Source organism: Lutra lutra, chromosome 14 (genome assembly GCF_902655055.1).
Source record: "Lutra lutra chromosome 14, mLutLut1.2, whole genome shotgun sequence".
Classification (NCBI taxonomy): Eukaryota; Metazoa; Chordata; class Mammalia; order Carnivora; family Mustelidae; genus Lutra; species Lutra lutra.
The window spans coordinates 9257023-9276529 of record NC_062291.1 but is presented as its reverse complement, the minus strand read 5'-3'; the positions used below and the strand labels follow the sequence as shown (position 1 = coordinate 9276529).

Below are 19507 nucleotides of genomic sequence, written 5' to 3'. Positions count from 1 at the left end.
GACCTGAGCCGAAGGCAGAGGCTTTAATCCACTGAGCCACCCAGGTGCCCCCAACTTTTAAATAATTAGGGGAACCTGGATGGCTCAGTCAGCTGAGCATCTCACTTTGGCTCGGGTCATGATCCCAGGGTCCTGGATCAAGCCCCACATGGGGCTTCTTGCTCATCAGGGGAGTCTGCTTCTCCCTCTTTCTCTGCCTTCCACTCCCCCTGCTTGTGTGCTCACTCACTCTCTCTCTCTGTCAAATAAATAAATAAATAAAATCTTTTAAAAAATAAATATTTAGACCAATGGTAGGTGGGTCTCTATTTGCACACTTGCCCAGCTTCCACCATCTGAGGAGCAGATTTCATTGCAGCCTGTATGAAGACAGTATTCAAGAGAGGGGACACAAGAAATAAATAGGCAAGCAAATCAGATTGTTCTAGATAGTCATAAATGCCATGGAGAAAATACAAGCTTAGTCTGTTTGATGGATAGAAAGATGATCTGTTGTGACCAGAGTGGAGTGAAGGTCAAGATCAGTCCTATCTGAGGTGATCTCCATTTTGTCAAGACTTTTCATTCAGGTCTCTGCTCAAATGTCGCCTCCTCAGAGAGTCCTTCTCCAACCACTCAAACTAATGATGCCTTTTCTTGGTCCCCCCTAACATATGGCTTTGTAGTAGTGTCATTATAGTACTTACCACATTACTTGATGCTTTTCTGGTTTTCAATTTGTTTACTGCTTGTCTCTTTCTGGTGGAATGTAGGTTCCATGTTCACCACTATATGCCTAGCCTGGCATAAAGTACACATGGAATGAATCAAAGTATTAATACTGAGGATTAAAGGGGGTAGGGTGAAGGAGGGAGGATAGCCTTTAAAAAACAACTTACCCAGGGTGCCTGGGTGCCTCAGTGGGTTAAGCCTCTGCCTTCGCTTGGGTCATAATCTCAGGGTCCTGGGACAGAGCCCCGAATAGGGCTCTGTGCTCAGGGGGGATCCTGCTTCCCCTTCTCTCTCTGCCTGCCTCTCTGCCTACTTGTGATCTCTCTCTGTCAAATAAATAAATAAAATCTTTAAAAAAAACAACTTATTCATTCAAATCACTCTTAGAAACTGTAGGGTGGAATAGAGTCCTTGCCTCAAACAGTGATTGAATTGAGGAACAGAATTCATCACTCTACTGTAATGATATCCCTCATCAGATGAAAGAGCATATGGTGAAAATACCATCTCTAAAAACCATGTTTATCCTTGCATCAAGAAATATTTATCAGCTACAGCTGAAGTTGTGGATTTAATGAATGTAAAGTAGTGAAAGCCATGAAAAGGATTCTTAGACAACTGATATTTTAAATTCGAATAACAACTGAGAAAGTAAGTTTGCTCTGGTCCTCAATTGAATAATCAAACCAGGAGATAGGCATATAATCACAAAAACCAAGGAGGAGATAATCAAAACACAATCAGAAATATATCTAAAAATTCTTCTAAAATGGAGGAAAAGATGTAATTCAAGATCATGGTATTTTTAAAAATAAACCCATATTTTATATATATTACATATATAAAATGCCTATACAAACACATAAATATATGTATATATAAAATGAGTCTCTGACTTGTTTTCTTTCCTAGTTTACTTTCAAAATAAAATTCAACATGGCACCGTATACCGTTGGAGCTGACATAGAAAGGCATAAAATATTTCAAAATGGAGCAAGCAAGACTAGCTAAGCCTAGTTCTTTTAAACAGGGTGGAAAGACCATGAAGGAGGAGACATTTATGAACATCCTCAATGGAGGAACCATGAACTTTTTTTTTTTTTTTGGACAGAGCGAGATCACAAGCAGGTGGTGGGGGGGCGGGCGGGGTGGGGGAGCAGGCTCCCTGCTGAGCAGAGAGCCCGATGTGGGACTCGATCCCAGGACCCTGAGATCATGACCTGAGCCGAAGGCAGAGGCTTAACCCACTGAGCCACCCAGGTGCCCAGGAACCACGAACTTTTTGCCAGCTGCAAGCCCTCAGCCTCGACTTAATTCCCTCATCATCATGACACCTGAGTCTTTCAAATTCTTCACTTTAAAAGGAGGCAACTTGATTTGACAAATTTCAACCCTTCATTTATCTATTACTCCAATCAAGCCCAATTAACATACTTTCAATTCCTATTTTGCATAGAGGACCTAAAAGATAACAGCACTCATGACCTTTCAACTTTACATCTCTCTCCCCTCCTTGTCTTCCGCAGAGCACGTTCAAGTTCCTACCTGAATCTGTCTCCTGGATTGCAATTCTCATTGCCCAAATAAATGCCTGTTTGTGCGACTTCTCAGTGAATTATTTCTTGGTTGACAAAGAGTTGAACCAAACACCTGTAGCACTTTTCTTTTTATTTTCGTTTTTATAAAGCTTTAAAATATATATTCAGGGGGCGCCTGGGTGGCTCAGTGGGTTAAACCCTCTGCCTTCCGCTCAGGTCATGATCCCAGGGTCCTAGGATCAAGCCCCGCATTGAGCTCTCTGCTGAGCAAGGAGCCTGCTTCCCTTCCTCTCTCTCTGCCTGCCTCTCTGCCTACTTGTGATCTCTGTCTGTCAAATAAATAAAATCCTTTTAAAAAAAAATATTTTTTTTCAGGATTTTTAAGTGAAAAAGCAAATTTGTCTTGTAGATAAAATGGTACTGATTTTTCATTTCTTACTACTCTTTAACTTCTCCCTAAGCTGATTGCTCTTATAGAGGTAAAATTCCCTTAATACATAGGACAAAACAATCTGAGAGATGTGTTTGTGTGGGTAAAGTAGATACCACCAGAATTTTTAAAAATCTTGTTATCCTCTTAAGGCAATTAACACCACATGAAAAAGGAGATTATTAACTATCTGTAGGAATAACTGAAGAGATTTTTAGGTTGTTCTGAATGTTGCTGAAGTAAAACAAGAACAAAAGACTGTGTTAAAAGCAGAGAATATGCATTGAGTATAGAAGCAGAGAGCCCCCAAATCTGTAACTGTTTCCAACAAGCTGCAGGGAAGAGGGTTATTGAAAGACTAACACCCTGTCACCGAAAAGTTCCATTTTCTGAGAGAAATGAATGCATCCAGAACAGGTATAGGATATCCAACACTCCTGCGCCCTGGGTAGCTTCTTGGAGAGAAGCCCCCATCTGTAGCACATACCACACTGCTTTGGGAATAGATGGTGGTATACCCATATGGGACACTCTTCAGCAACATTTATCTTGAATGATGCCAAGACCCAGCGGTTGCCGGGGGCTTGGAGTGGGAATGGGTATCACAGCAAAGGGGCAGGAGGGAACTTTGAGGGGCCACGGAAACTCTGTGTCTGTGTCTTGACTGGGGAGATAGTTACATCTTCATATGTTAAAACTCGTAGAACTGTTGAACTGAGGTGGTTAGTGCGATTGGTAAGTTGTATCTCAACAGGGTTAACTTTAAAAGAAAAAAAAAAAAATCAGTATGCGCTCTCCAGGAACGCAAAGTAGTGACAAGCAGGCGCGCACTGCGCGAGCTCATCTCCTGAAATCCTCCGCCTTTCCCCAGTGTATTAAGAAGGTAACAAACTCAGAGAGATGAAGTAATTCCGTGGAGCTCACACAGCACAGGGACGCCAGCGCCGGGATTTGAGCCCAGCCCACGTGACTTCGCAGCTCACATTTTTAACCCCGGGCCAATCTGGTGGTGCACAGTAAAGGCTGGATAACTGTATGTCTAATAAATGCTACCAGTTACAGATCCTTAATGCTCACAAAAGCCTCGCCCTGAGACTGAACGCTTCAGGAGCAAACCTCACAGTACCGACTAGTAACCCACAGCTGAGGAGCCCAACGCGCCCCAAAACCGCAGCCTGAGGCCGAGCCTGTACGGCGAAGGGGTGGGGCTTCGACGCAGGGAGGTGGAGTCCTCTTATCGCCTTTCTGGTAAGCTTGTACCTCTTCTCTTGCCGTAGTGCCTGAAACCGGAAGCTCTCCTTAAGCGTGCTCTGGATTTCCGGGCGAGAGACGGCCGCTTGGCTACCATGTGCGGGCTGCTGTGAAGAACGGTTACTCTGTACGCGCCTCCCTCAGTGAAGTTCCCGGTGAGCAGGAGCTGTAGGGCAGTAGACGATATACCAGCGGAGTGGGAGGTGACCGCGGGTTTTCGAGTGTCGCGGAATCAGGGCTGAAAAAGCCGTAGCGTGGCCCCAAGAGCTTTAGCTGTGGTGTCTGCACCTTGGAGTCCGAGAGTCACGGGGCAGGTGGTGTGTGTCCGGGACAGCGCTGAGTGCGAGGAAAGTTGCTTGTATGTGAGCCATTAGGGGCTTGTAGTTAAGCCACTCTGTAGTTTTTCCTGGAGACTTCTCACGGTGGCTTTGTTTCCTAGCCTGTGTTGTTAGGAATCCGCCGGCGTGAGAGATGACGTCCCTAGCTCAGCAACTCCAGCGACTCGCCCTCCCTCAGAGTGACCGCAGTCTGTTATCGAGAGATGAAGTTGCTTCTTTGTTGTTTGACCCCAAGGAAGCGGCCACCGTCGACAGGGACACCGCCTTCGCGATCGGTGAGTTACCCGTTAACTAAGAAAAGCTCTGAAGTGTTTGTTTTGTAGATGTTGGTGTATCGTTTTTTCTCCTGACTCTCCCTCATTCTTAGCAGTTTCTAACTTGTTCAGGGATAGAGAATAACAAATAACTATGTGCTAGATGCTTGAAATGTATGTAGGTAGCGGCTACCTGAATTTCACTGGTTGAAGAAACAGAGAGGTTGACTAATGGGTAAAGCGAAAAACCGCTGAAAAAAGTCTGGAGGCAGTGACTGGGTTCCAGGAGGAATCTCCTAATCCCTAGGAGGACTGGCCTAGTTACTGAGAGGTGTTTGCTTGTTTTTAAAGGAGTCGCTTCTGCCCTGCAGAACTTTCCTGTTTTTAGTGAGGGAGATAGGATTTATTTATTTATTTATTTATTTTTATTTATTTATTTATTTTTTTTTTAAAAGAAAAGGGTGGAATTTAATCTTTATTTACAGGACACTGCAAGAGAAGAGAGTCCACATAGAAATAAGAAACCCACTGGGAGGAGGAGCTTCATACAGTTTTTACAGTTTGGAACTGGTCAAGTAGAGTTTTGTTGTAAAAAGCGCTACAATAACAAAACACATTTAAAAAGAGTTCTTAGTAGAGAAACAGTAAGACAAACTTCTACCAAACAAAGCACACCACAAACAACTTTCTGCGTCGGCTGTACAAGCTAAAAGTTAAAGGTCCCAGCAGTGCCATCCTGAACCTGGAACGTATAGCCTTCAGAGGTAGTTTCTGGCACAACATTCTGATCTTCCTCTTCCTCTACAGAGAAATACTTCTCAATCAAGTTTAATGAAGCTTTGTACACAGACTCATTTTCATGGTTTTGTAGAGCCTCGATTTTGTCCAAACTTCCACATTCTTCAGTCATTATACTAAGTTTCTCGGTTTCACCTAGTTTCTCAGCAGCCTGAAAGATGTTGGAAATGGCATCCAGAATGACCAGAATAATTTTGGTATCCTTCGCAGTTAAGAGGTTCATCAATGGTTCTATTATGCCACAGTGGACGAGGTATACAATCTGTTCAACTGTCCCACCACTTGTATAGTTGGTCACAGCCCAGACAGCTTCCTTTTGTGTCTTAAAGCCTGCCTTAGAGAGAACACCAACGAGGAATGGGACTAATCCATGATTCACAACTTGCTGGATCTGGTCCTGGCGGCCAGCTGTGATGTTTGACATTGTCCACGTGGCTTCCTTCTGAATATTAGTTTTGGGGTTCGTTAGCAGGCTAGGAAAGACAGCAAGCGCTCCTGCATCTATTACAACCTGAGTCTGTTCATCTGTCCCAGTGACAATATTTCCTATGGCTCTTAGCGCAGGAGTCACAATGGGCAATTCAGTAGCTCCTAGAAGCTTCACAAGCTGGGGCACAACTCCTGTTTCCACAACCATTTCAATCCGTTCATTTGGACCATCCATCAGGTAGGAGATGGCCCAGCAGGTATCTGCTAAGACCTCTGGATCATCGTGATGCAGGAGAGATAGGATTTATTTTTTATGTTGAAAATTAGAAATCTATGTTTGGGACTGTATTACAATTATATCTGCTAAAAGAATACAGAGATTTGGGGGGTAAGTTAGGTTGTAAAGGGAGCTAAGATGAGTTAGCTTGCAGATAATTGTTAAATCAGCTGGCCTTTTCCTAGGATGCACTGGCCTGGAAGAGCTGCTGGGGATCGACCCTTCCTTTGAGCAGTTTGAGGCACCGTTGTTCAGCCAGCTAGCAAAAACGTTGGAGCGCAGTGTTCAGACCAAAGCAGTGAACAAGCAGTTGGATGAAAACATTTCATTATTCCTTATTCACTTGTCTCCTTACTTCCTGCTGAAGCCAGCACAGAAGTGTCTGGAGTGGTTGATTCACAGGTAACAAAATTGCAGAAATAATTATGAGCTAACAGCTTTGATCTTTAAAAAAAAAAAAAAAAAGTATTGAGAGCACTTAATATACCTAATTTCTCAGCTTTAAATTGTTTAAGAGATTAACACCATGTCTGTTGGGTAAGATAAGCATGTCCCCGTTAAACTCACTTCTTTTGATGGAACTAGAACTCCTAGAGATCTTGAGTTAATAGGCCAACTTCAGGGGCACCTGTGTGGCTCAGTCGTTGATTATCTGCCTTCAGCTGGGGTCATGATCCCCGGATCCTGAGATTGAACCCCACATTAGGCTCCCTGCTCCACGGGGAGCCTGCTTCTCCCTCTCCCTTTGCTTGCTGTTCCATCTGTTTGTGCTCTTTCTTGCTAATTAAAAAAAAAAAGAAAATAGGCCAACTTCATTTCTTCTAAGGAACTCATGTTACTTTGCCATTACAAATTATTACTGCATATTTGGAGCAAAGGTGTTCTTAACTACTTTGTTGCTGATATAACAAAACCAATGCTTAGAGAAGAGGAAACTAGTATCCTCTAAAATACTGTAACTTAAAAACAATAATAGATAATGTGTATTCAACATTTTTGTACGAGGTGCTGTGGTAAGCACTTTGCATGCATTCAGTGCTTAGAGCATTCCTATGGAAAGATAGTTGTACTGTCCCCATTTTACAATATACAGAATTGAGGTGTAGTTAAGTTACCTATGTCATGTAACTAGTAAGCTGAGACACAAAATTGTTTCCAGGGTTTAATCTTTTATCCTCTCTGGAAATTGTCTTGGTAAGTATACTGTTTATATTCCCACTTAATTTCCATCACATCACAGCTTAGACAGTTTTGTTTATTCTGCCATGTGTTATATGTTTTATTTGTGTATTTGTTTATTTAATTCTATTTATTTGACAGAGAGACAGCAAGAGAGGGAACACAAGTAGGCGGAAGCATGCTTCCCGTTGAGCAGGAAATCAGGGCTTGATCCCAGAAACCTGGGATCACAACCTGAGCCAAAGGCAGAAGCTTAACAACTGAGCCACCCAGGTGCCCCGTGTAATATGTTTTAAAAGTAGAAAGACCTGCTATGTCATTAATTGGAGACATGGGGATAAAGTGATTTCCCTTCTGGAAGCAGTTGAGTCATTGGGAAAACATAAGTTTAACTTGGGTCTTCTGATTATCAGAACATTAGAGTCATCAGATGAAAAACAAGTATGTAATATTTCTCTTTTTCTACTAGCATTTAATCTCCCCTCTCCAATAGATCATTAGTGTAAAGAATACTTGTAATTTGTGTAACTTATTTACTAAGCAAACATTAAGTTCGATACAAGATGAGTAGCCACCTTGGTTATTGTTTTAAAATAAAGGTGTATGCAAAGGTTGGGGCGTGTTGTGCTACCTGAGGCAGAGAGAAGCTTCATAGAGAAAGTAGTATCTTGGCTAGTAAGTTTAGAGTTTAGATAGACAACGAGGGATCACTTCACTGGGAGAATTAGGAAAAGCATTCTGAAAAAGGAGATATTTGAGCTAGGTCTTCAAGGCTAGAAAGGATTTAATGTATCTGATGTAATTAATGAATCACTTATTATGGTAGAGGAGCCAGTACAAAGTTCTGTGAAGTTCAGGGACAAATTATGTATGGTTGTAATTTAACAGGTTTTTCTTTTTTTTTAATTCAAGGAAAGTAATGTGATTTTCATCAGTCTTCTGGTTTTAGAATTCTGATAATTAGGGAAGCTGAGGAAGCTGGGGAAGGTGAACTTATTAGAGCATGGAAAGGAGCCAAGCTTTACTGTCTATTGACCAGTTGTTTTTCTGTTGGTTTGACCACAGTGATCACACGGTTTTATTAATTTAATAATAGGTTTAAAAAAAAAAAAACTGAAAGTGAATGGCATGTAAATTTTGGTATTGAATATTAAAAATACTACTGCATAAGAGTTGACCAAATCCTGCAAAATAGAGAGTTATCATTTAATGCCCTTTATCTTATAGTTATGTGCTTGTTTTCACTGATATTTATTCTTAGTAGTTTTAATTCATTGATAAACAATTTGGACATGTAAGGAAATACATGCTTGTAGGTTTTGTGTCAGTTTGAATTGTTTGCTTTTCTCCCCCCAGGTTCCATATCCATCTTTATAATCAGGATAGCCTCATTGCTTGTGTACTACCATACCATGAGACAAGAATATTTGTACGGGTTATACAGCTCCTAAAAATTAATAATCCAAAACACAAATGGTTTTGGTTGTCACCAGTTAAGGTATGATTATTGAATGACACATGTTTTACTGAATATTGAGTGTGGCAGTTCAGGCTAGGAGGAGGATAAATGGGGACAAAAGTAGACTAACAAACTGTAGGACCATGGAAAAAGTTAACCTTATGCATAATGTGAGGTCAGTGATCAGAAATACAGTTTAAGAGTTTGAATGTAAAGCACTTGAACTAAAGGGTGTTCAAGAAGAGAAAGCCAAGCATGATAAAGCTTATCACATTACTTCCTCTGCTAATAACATGAAGACCATTTTTGCCCCTACTCTACACACAGACAGTGATGCTCTCTAAACACAGTTGTTTCAGGTATGCAAACCCCACTCACTATTAAAGTTCATTTTAGATTCTCCTTTCTTTGATTTATTCAATATTTATTAAGCACCCAGTACATGCCATGCATGATGCTAATAAGCGGTGGGAATAGCAGTATAAGTTTTTTGTGTTCGTCGTCTATTTCTGTTACTAGTGTTACTGTAAAGCGGAGAGAGCCTGTCACATTGGCTGAAAAAAACGAATCTAACTAGGGGAGGTATTAAGAATCTGGGCGCCTGGGTGGCTCAGTGGGTTAAAGCCTCTGCCTTCTTTGGCTCAGGTCGTGATCCCAGAGTCCTGGGATTGAGCCCTGCGTTGGGCTCTCTGCTCAGCGGGGAGCCTGCTTCTACCTCTCTGCCTGCCTCTCTGTCTACTTGTGATGTCTGTCTGTCAAATAAATAAAGAAAATCTTTAAAAAAAAAAAATCTGGAGAATACAGACTTAGGTAAATACTTAATCAAAATACAAAACATAAGTAGGCAGTATTCACTGAGTGTCTGCACCCTTGCTGCTCACCTCCTGGATTTCTAAACTTTGTGCAGTTTTATATGTTAATCTCCTATCTACCACAAGCTGTATGGAGAGACTGTATATTTTGTATTTATGAACTGAACCAGTAGGAAGTTGTTACTATGGTAGGTACTTTAAAAAATAATAATTGTTGATGGATGTCCTTAACGATAGTTGGTTCTTTCTGTCTATAACAGCAACACGGAGTGCCCTTAGCTAGGGGAACTTTGATTACCCACTGCTACAAAGATCTTGGATTCATGGATTTCATTTGTAGTCTGGTGACAAAATCTGTGAAGGTTAGTAGCATCTTGTTTCATGACTGTCTAGTTCCATTAAAAGATTGCTTGTTGGGGCGCCTGGGTGGCTCAGTGGGTTAAAGCCTCTGCCTTCGGCTCAGGTCATGATCCCAGGGTCCTGGGATTGAGCCCCGCATCGGGCTCTCTGTTCAGCGGGAAGCCTGCTTCTCCCTCTCTCTCTCTGCCTGCCTCTCTGCCTACTTGTGATTTCTGTCTGTCAAATAAATAAATAAAATCTTTAAAAAAAAAAAAAAAAAAGATTGCTTGCTCGGAATGGGGAAAGCCTGCTAAGGCTAACTTGAAGAAGTTCCTTTTAAGTGAAAGAGCATGAGCAGTTCGATCAGTTTTGCATCACTAAAGGTGTTTTCCTACAAAAATCATTCTGTTTCCTGCCAAATTCTCTTTATAGTGACTGTTTAAATAAAGAGATGGTCTAAAAATGTCAGGATTGTTCATTCTTGTCATATTTAATTGAACTGTTGCATTTGTGTATTTAATGTTGTATGTGGTAAAAATAAACATGTCAGCCTGAAGTAGTTGAGGAGAGCTGTAAATATTCTTACACTTGTATCTAGTTGGGCTTCCACTTTTATATGTACTTTGTGTTTTTTTGTTCTAGGTGTTTGCTGAGTATCCTGGGAGTTCAGCTCAGTTGAGGGTGCTCTTAACTTTTTATGCTTCTACCATAGTGTCTGCTCTAGTGACTGCTGAGGACAAATTGGATAATATAGTTGCCAAGCTGTTTCCATACATCCAAAAGGTTGGCCTTGCTCATAAGTAAAGTAGATTATTTTGTACTTGAAGGAATTTCCTGGCTTTTAAAAATTTCACTTGACGATAAATATTTTAAAATTGGTCGTTGGTAAGATTTAATTTTTTGGTAAAAAAAAAAAACAAAAAGAACTTGTCTTAAAAACGTAACCAATGTGGGATCTTAATAAGGGTTCCTTAAGAATTAATGTTGGTTATTTGGCCCTGCCGCTGTCTTCCAGATCTGGTTTTTTAGCAGTCATGTTAATTCACTGGAAAAAGAATGGATTTAAAAATCTCATCTAGGCTCTTTTATTCTTTTTGCAATGACTGACTTATACTTATCAGTGTTTCTTCTTCTCAAGTGCCTTGTTGCCTATCACCCTTCCAGATCCCTCATGGATTTAATGCTTTCACTTCCTACTGGTGTCCCAAAATTATTATCTTTAATCAGACATTGTTTTATTTCTAAAGTTTCCTTTATAGTGGTGGGTGTTTGCCTGTAGAAGAGCCTATTGGCTGGCCCCTGTTATCATAAATAGTGGATGTTTGAGTTAGGAGACCATCTGAGATCCCTCCCTTCATCCAGGAGACTTATCTCTATGTGCTCAGGAAAGGAGGTTGACTTCTGAGGTGTGGTTGACTCTCAGCTTGTGTTAGGTAGTATTAATCTCTAATTTATGGCATTTTCAATTTGTCAAGGTAAAGTGACATTTTAAGTAGAATTCAGTGCTATAGTTTATAATTTTTCCTTATATCTTAAAAATATTTAGGGATTGAAATCATCTTTACCAGATTACAGAGCTGCCACATATATGATAATATGTCAGATTTCTGTGAAAGTGACAATGGAAGATACCTTCGTTAATTCGTTGGCCTCACAGATCATCAAAACACTGACCAAAATTCCCTCTTTGATCAAGGATGGATTAGGTTGCTTGATAGTGCTCATGCAGAGACAGAAGCCAGAGACCCTTGGAAAGAAGTATGTACAATTGAATTGAAAAATGATAGTAATTAAAGGAGAAAGAAATTATTTTGAATAATTCTTTCAAAGATAATTTTATACTGGGTTGTTTTTCTTTAAATTGCCGTATATTTGACTTCTGAAGTTAACATGTACTTATTTCTCAAAGGCCATTTCCTCACTTGTGCAATGTTCCTGATCTCATTACAATACTTCATGGGATTTCTGAAATATATGACATCAGTCCTCTTCTGCGTTACATGCTTCCCCATCTGGTTGTCTCCATTGTTAATCATGTTACAGGTATGTGGTTTTACATTTTGTGTTGAGAAACTTAATGTCTAAGATCAGATTCTCTTAAAATAGGAATCACATTCATGTTATTATCTTTAAGATATTTAAAGGTTCTAATTAATTGTTCTGTGTCATTTATTGTTCTGTGTAATTTATTCTTATGTGAAAAACATTTGAGATGGGGAGTAGGTTGGTTGAAGGGAGATCCTTCCTTATTCATTGAAGGATATACTCAGAATTCTGTTTTGTTTTGTTTTTTAATGTGTGTTTTGTTTTGTTTTTTACCTATCTGTACGTGAAGATAACTATGGAATTATTTTAAAATGATAAATGTATGTTGCCAAGTAAAACTTCCCTTTCTCCTTTAGATATTTAATGAACTTCAGTGACTCATTTATAAATACTCAGCTGCCAAAAAAGTTTTTCTCCTTTGAGTCTTTGACCATAGAGCAAGAAAATCTCATACATAAAAATCCAAATTTTAAAAAAGTCTTTAATTAAAAGTGATTATTTCCATTATTTGTTTTTTTATCCTTCAATAAATACAGAAAGACAAGAAGAAATGCTTGGTCCTATTACCACTTAGGCTAAGAAAGACATACTAAGGAAGACATCTCTAAATTACGTCAGTCTGTTGAAAATTAAGTTTGCTTACCCAGATCTTGGTTTACATATGTTTTTCAGAAACATGACTAAATGTTTCAAAGTACATTTTTCCTATTTTGGTGGCGATGAGTAATGTCCCAATCTTTGAAGGCAGGGCCAGCATACATCTGTGGTCAGTCTGGAATATTAGATGACAGCTCTTGGTTCAGTAAGGTGTATCGAGGTGATGATTGAGCTTGTTTTCAGAGCTAGTTTATTAAGACCTAGGCTTGGGTCCCTACTTCAGCCCCTTCTAATATGACCTGGAATGACTGTTTTTTGGACTTCTGTTTTAGTAAGATAGTCATGAAAAACTTGTTAAAAATAGAATTTCAGGTAAAGCATAAGTGAGGGTAACGTATACAAAAATGTAAAAATATATAAATGGCTAAATAGGTAAAATACACTTTTATAAACAGGTAAAAAGCTGGTTTCAGATGAATATGATTTAAAGTTATTCCTATAGGAGGGTTTTCTACTGTAAATTTAATAATGTAAGTGCAAAAAACTTTTCCCAATCAATTTTAATTTATGTTGTATACTAAAGGAGAAGAAACTGAAGGGATGGATGGTCAAATCTACAGGAGACATTTAGAAGCTATACTTACAAATATATCACTGAAGAACAAATTAGACCATTTGTTGGCTAGGTAAGAAGGTATTATTTCTGACATGCTTTTGATTTGTATTTTGTGGTTTTGTATACTTTTTAGAATTTTCCAGTATGTCTTTATGATGTGCTTCTAGATTTGTCAGTATCATTTCACTAATTAGAAGTACTTAGTGCAATAATTGTGGCACTAGAAGGAAAAAATAATTTCTCTCTAGTGCTCATGTGTGATCATGGAAATTTAATCGTTAAGCTAAATTTGCGTTATAGCTACATGTAACTAGTGGCTGTTTAGAGTTTCCTATTAATAAATGATCAAAATGCCTGAAGCAATACCTCACAGTTGGCATTTAGTAAATATCAATTAGAAACTTAATACTGAGGGTTGGTGTGAAGTGAGGGTTATTATTTTTCTGTAAAGATAGTTGTTTCCCATTTTCTTTTTTTACTTAAAGGGCAACTTGATAGAAATGCAAAGAATGTAGGCACTGCATTCAGACATGGGCTTGAATCCTGCCTCTCTCATTTCCAGGAGAGTAGAGTAATAAGTTCTGAAGGTCAGACTGCCTGGATCTGGTTTTGCTGTTGTGTAACATTGGCCTGCCTGCTGGTGTGTGTCATTCGTGCCCCTTGCTCACAGAGTTGTCTTGTGAATTTCATGATAGTATACATGGGAAGTACTGTGGAGAGTGTGGGCCCCCGGATCAAACTAGAGTTGAAAACACACAGTAGGACTCGCTAAGTGTTGGCCGTGGTGCTTCTCCTCCTTCGATCTCAAGCAAATTACAAGAATCTTAGCCCTGGTTTTTGTCTAAAGAATGACTTCTACCTTGTGGAAGTATGGCAGATGATATTTCTAAGGCGTCTAGAACATGAGTACTCAGTAAATAGCTCTCATGTCTGCTGGTACTTGTTTTGCAGCCTTCTTTTTGAAGAGTATATTTCATATAGTTCACAGGAAGAAATCGATCCCGATAAAGTATCTTTGCTTAACCAACAGTTTCTTCCACTTATCAGACTTCTAGAAAGCAAGTAAGTTGTGTGTTTGTGCCGTTCTCTAATGTGTGCCTCTTGATTTATAAAAAGATTCACAGGTCACATTGAAATAAAGTAAATGAATTCTAAAGAGGCTGTCCTTTTTGTTCCCCCTTGAGGAAGACAGGTGAGGGATTTAGGTATATTTGAAATTTGACTTTCATATAGGGAATAGGGGCTATGTGGAGACTATAGAGAGTATAATTTTTTTTTTTACAGAGAGTCTCTGTTGCAATAGTCATAGTTACAGACTTGATTAACATCAGATTTTACGTATACTGTTTTACGTATACGTTTGTTAAAATTGTCTCAGTCTCAGTAATTTCTGAAGTTTTATTTATGTTTTTTTATATGTGTAAGGTGCATGTGGTCAGTGACTTTACCAAGAATAATTAACTCATTAATTTCTTCCCAGATATCCCAGAACATTAGATGTTGTACTAGAGGAACGCCTAAAAGAAATGACAGATCTAAAAAAACAAGAACTTTTTCATCAGTTTATCTCTCTTTCCACAAGTGGAGGAAAGTATCAGGTAGGTTTTTCTTCAGAGAAATTACTACAATTATGAGTATATTTGTGTGGTTCTTTGAAGAGCTCTGGAAGGAAGTTTGCTACTTCATACCTTTCTTTGGAAAATTTTATGGACAGGTGAGATTTAATACAATTTATCTAGTCCCTGAAGTAAGGCTGTGAGGCAGGGGTTGAATCATTGGAAAAGGCACAGTAATTTAAATAACTGAAGGGATATGTATTTCGGAAGAGTATTGTTTGGAAATGTTACAGATGATCATCAGCAATCACTAGAAGGTGGCTTCACGTTCTTATTTTTGTCCCATATCTGTACTTTCCAGTGCAGTACCCACTTGCTGTATATGGCTATTTAAGTCATTTATTCAGAAAAAGGGAGGTAGATTTTAATTTCATGAGCATGTTAGAACTTAGAAATTTCCTGGTGATTAACCCTAAATCTTTCTACTAGAAGTTAGGCGGTTCTTAAAATTAGCCTTGAAAATAAATATGAAGAAAAACTTGATTGTTTTGGTTTTTCTTGTCTAATAAAATTAGACTTTCATCTTTAATGGCATTTCATTCCCAAATCTTAGTGAAGTAAGTTGTCATAAATCTGTCACTGTTGTATCCTTTAGATAAATTGCTTTCTGTCTTCAGTGACCAATTTTTTAAATTTCTATTTTCATTTAGGTGCTACTACAATGATATATTTTAGGTACTTCTCAGTCTGGAATCAGATCTACATAAAGAATGCAAAGTTACTTCATAGAATTGCTTCACTAAATAAACCTACCCATAGACATGAGGGTACTCAAAGTCACAACATTAACAATATACATTTTGTTCATCTATTGTAACTTATACCCTATTCTAGAAACAAAGATTTTACTTTATTTCATGGTGTCTGAAGTTAGATGGTTATTATCAAATATGTTGGGCATTTTGGGATGGTTTTCTCTAGTTTTTATTCTTGATCAGATGCTGTTCAGATTTAATGGTGAAATAATTTGGTGATTGTGATGAATCCTATAGTTTCTAGCAGATTCTGATACTTCCCTGATGCTCAGTCTGAATCATCCACTTGCTCCTGTGAGACTTCTGGCCATTAATCATCTGAAAAATATGAAAACATCAGAGGTTTGTATCAGATAGCTTCATTTGTGGTATTTTTATCCTTATGGTGAATAGTGTCATTCTAGAATAAGAAATTGAAGTTACCAACTATAATTAACATTGTGTAATTACAGATACAAGATGAATAAAGCAGAGGAGAGTGTACAGGACAAAGATTTAGGACCATACATACCAGCAGGCGGCACTTTTAACTTGTGTATGCTCTACTAACAACTGTCTTCACATGTTTCCACGTTGCAGATTATTATTTAGCTTAGTGTTTTTCAGACTAGAATTTCTAGATTATTTACAGAGGCTCACAAATTATCTGAGAATGTTTTAGTTTTGAAATTTGACTTTGATAGTCTCAAGTTCAACATGAGTATATTTGGGAACATGGGAATGAGAGCTTTTGGGACACCGTTCATGATCTCAGTACCTGCAGTTGTATTTGTGTTTCACATTTTGGTGGTTGCGAGAAGTAAGTACAAAGGCTGACTTAATTTGTAAATAATGTCTTTATACCAAAATGGTATTTTAGAAGACTTTGTAATGATTCAAATGAAGCATTATTTTTCAGAATTGAGCCATTCAAACAATACCGTCACGATTTTTGCTTTGTTTGCTTACTGTTGATACTATGTTCTTAAAATTTTTCTCCCACTTTTAAATGGACTCATTTTTACATAGCCATCAAATCATGGGTTTGAAGAGCTCATTGGTAGAGCTATTTTACTGCTGTTACTATAATTGAAATGGGAGTGTTCATCGCTGTGATATCTGAAATCCTCTTGTATATGTACTACTATTAGCATATTTGGAAAATTTCTGGAATAAAAAAAGTGGTCCTAGAGTTGTTTCCCCATGGCATGTGGTACTACAAACATGCTGAACTCAAACTTGTGTCGTGGTTGGTAGATCCAGATTCATGTCACAAGTAGAATTTAATTTCAGCTAATCATAATTACCCTAATAAATACATTTCAGTTTGATTTTTATTGGTTTTATAGGGTTTTTAAATATTGGACTTCAAATTTTTTTTGGATATTTTTTATATTTTTATATTTTTGAGTTACTTAATTTTAAATGATCTGTAAATAATAAAAGTATTAGGATCTGTGAGAATGTTTCTTTAAAAATGATTGTAGTATTCAGATTTATAATCTATTGATTTTGATTCATTTCTGATCTGGCATAAGGTTACATTTCACAAACTGCTGATAAGTATGTGCTATTGATTTTTTTTTTTTTTTTTTAATTAAACTACTGAATTCTGGTCTTTGTTTTGATGGGAAGATTCCAGTGTCTAGAATGAAAAAGGGATTCCTGGAAGCTCCTAATACTCCTAAAGCTGTTCTCAGCCTTCTTTTACTCTTAATCCCTACCTCCCCTGTCCTTTTCTGGATCTGGTTAGATTTTCAGTAAAAGGCACTGTATACATCTGCCTTTTAGGTTCAATATTGTCATTACAGTTACTGTCTTTCTCTGCATGCTTTGATTTCACTTTCCCTTCTCCATTAGTGACAGAACATAGATCCTATTATAGAATTTCAGATTGGGATATTTGGCTACTTGTTAGCTCTAGAGAGAATTTTGGTGACATTTGGTACATGAGATTTGAGCTTCAGTTTTGTGAGTTCTAGGGATTTGGGTTTTATCTCCCAACAGAGAGCCCTGTTACTTTTTTATAGCATTATAAAAAATGCCACCTACAGGTAGGGATATATTTAGGTTGGCTTGTAGTCTTACTTTTCCATTACTTTGAATGATTATATGCTTTATTTTCTTTTGTTAAGAAAAATAGGATCTCTTTTGACAGACTGGCAACTGGCTTCTCAGCAGATGTCCTTATCCTTGTAAAAAATCTTGATAATGATAGCTAACTTTTAACAGTACTTACATTGTGTAAGGCCTTGTTCTATGCACTGACAGGTATTATTTCATTTTGTGGCAGTCCTTTGAGATAGGTGCTATTATTAGCTGTCTTTGATAGATAAGAACAGACCTGGAAAGGTTAAGTAACTTGCTACAGGTCACACAGTTGGTAAGTGGTCAAGCTAGGATTTAAACCAGATGTTCTGGTTCTTTAGTCTATGCACTCTCAATATCCGGGCTCTTGTTTAGCAAGATGAACTTCTTAATGCAAAAATTATGTTTGGATTATACATATTCTATGGTATTTTCAGTAGAAACTGGGAAAAGTTTGGACCAAATAATTACCCATCTAAAAAAGACCCTTTAGAGATTATCAAGTTCAGTGCAAGTATGCTTAGAGTGTTTGAGTTTGTGTCTAGGGTAGAGCCTGTATTTCTTGACAGATAATGAGTGCAGTGCTTTCCATAAAACTAAGCTTTCTTTTTAATGTAAACTCTTGGGAGGTTTTAGCAATAACCAAATCTATATATTTTTTCTTTTGCTTAGGAGAGTGTTGATGAGTCTTTCATAAAAGAAGCTGTTTTAACTCGATTAGGTGATGATAGCATAGATGTTGTTCTGTCAGCTATAAATGCATTTAAGGTGAGTGAATTTGTTTGTTGAAATACACAATTTGTAAATATTTTTTCATTCCCAGGTGATTCTCTGCTCTAGGCAGGAACATATTTGGAAATTATTCCTTCATTGGGAATTTGTTCTCCTGAGAGCATAGACTTAAGCCTGATTAAGGAAAGCTCATGGGAAAAACTAGACTGCAGAGTTTTATGTATATGGAAGTTCTTCAAGAGGGAAACATGCTTTGTGAATTTTTATCAGTAGTAAATACCTTGGGATCATGGAAGATTGTCTCATAAATGCCACTTTTGAGAAACTGTTCTCATAAAGCTTTGAAATTATATGAGGACTGTTGGGAGATAAATTCTTTATAATTCATTATTTTTTTAAAGTTCATTTAACAAGTACCATGTGTACCTGAAGCAAGTGAAAATTTACTTATGTGTGTTTCTTCCCCTTTAGATTTTCAAACAATATTTTAGTTCAGAAGTGACGGTTTCAAATCTTCTCAGCCTCTTTCGAAGAGCAGAACTTTCAAAAAATAGGGAATGGTATGTATTCATTTCTCCTCATACTGTTTTGAATTGACAGAATTCTACGTCCGTTTCAGTTCTGTTTTCTTTCTTTACATTTTTGCATCTTATAATTTAGTTACATGGCCCTTTGGTCATGGTAGTGGAATGGATCATAATGTAACTTGTGCATCATAAAAAGAATGAGGGTTTGTGGGGGTTCTCTATGTTTGAAATTTTTCTTAATAAATTTTCTTAATAAAAATTTTCCTAATAAAATGGAAAGATTACATAATGGTGACATAAATGGTGAAATCTGAGAAGTAGGGTAGGAAGTAGTTTAATTTTCTGCTTTATATAATTCTATTTGATTGTTTTATAAGGATAGTATATTACTTTATAATTAAAAGTAAACATATTAAAATAAGCTCAGAGGCACATGGTCACCTGTAGTGTTTGATGTACTCTAGTTACTTCATTTTTCGCATCTAAGCTTTTTGCACTGAAAAAGATGACCTAAGCTCCTTGGGGGAGGAGAGCATGTCTGACAGATTTTTGTATCTGTCATATTTAGTTCTTAGCACACAGTATGTGTTTATATATTTTTTTAACTTATGATTGAATCCTTCGTTTCTAATGGAGTTAAGATACGTTGTGAGATACATATTTTATGTTATAGTCAACCTAGTGATTTCTCCAAAAAAAAAAAAAAAGCAGTTTACAATTACTGTCCCAAATAGCT

The 19507-nt window shown here is 37.8% G+C and overlaps 1 protein-coding gene across 1 annotated transcript in view; it reads left to right on the top strand.

Moving 5' to 3' along the window:
• Window positions 1-4017: 4017 nt before the first annotated feature.
• Window positions 4018-19507, top strand: part of HEATR1 (HEAT repeat containing 1) — a 64443-nt gene continuing 48953 nt past the window's right edge. The window contains 14 exon segments of the mRNA XM_047702530.1: window positions 4018-4049; window positions 4370-4543; window positions 6212-6428; window positions 8562-8703; window positions 9737-9838; window positions 10458-10598; window positions 11362-11573; window positions 11725-11858; window positions 13042-13144; window positions 14026-14136; window positions 14555-14672; window positions 15683-15787; window positions 18185-18280; window positions 18716-18804. Coding sequence (XP_047558486.1) covers window positions 4402-4543; window positions 6212-6428; window positions 8562-8703; window positions 9737-9838; window positions 10458-10598; window positions 11362-11573; window positions 11725-11858; window positions 13042-13144; window positions 14026-14136; window positions 14555-14672; window positions 15683-15787; window positions 18185-18280; window positions 18716-18804 — 1712 coding nt within the window. The 5' untranslated portion in view covers window positions 4018-4049; window positions 4370-4401.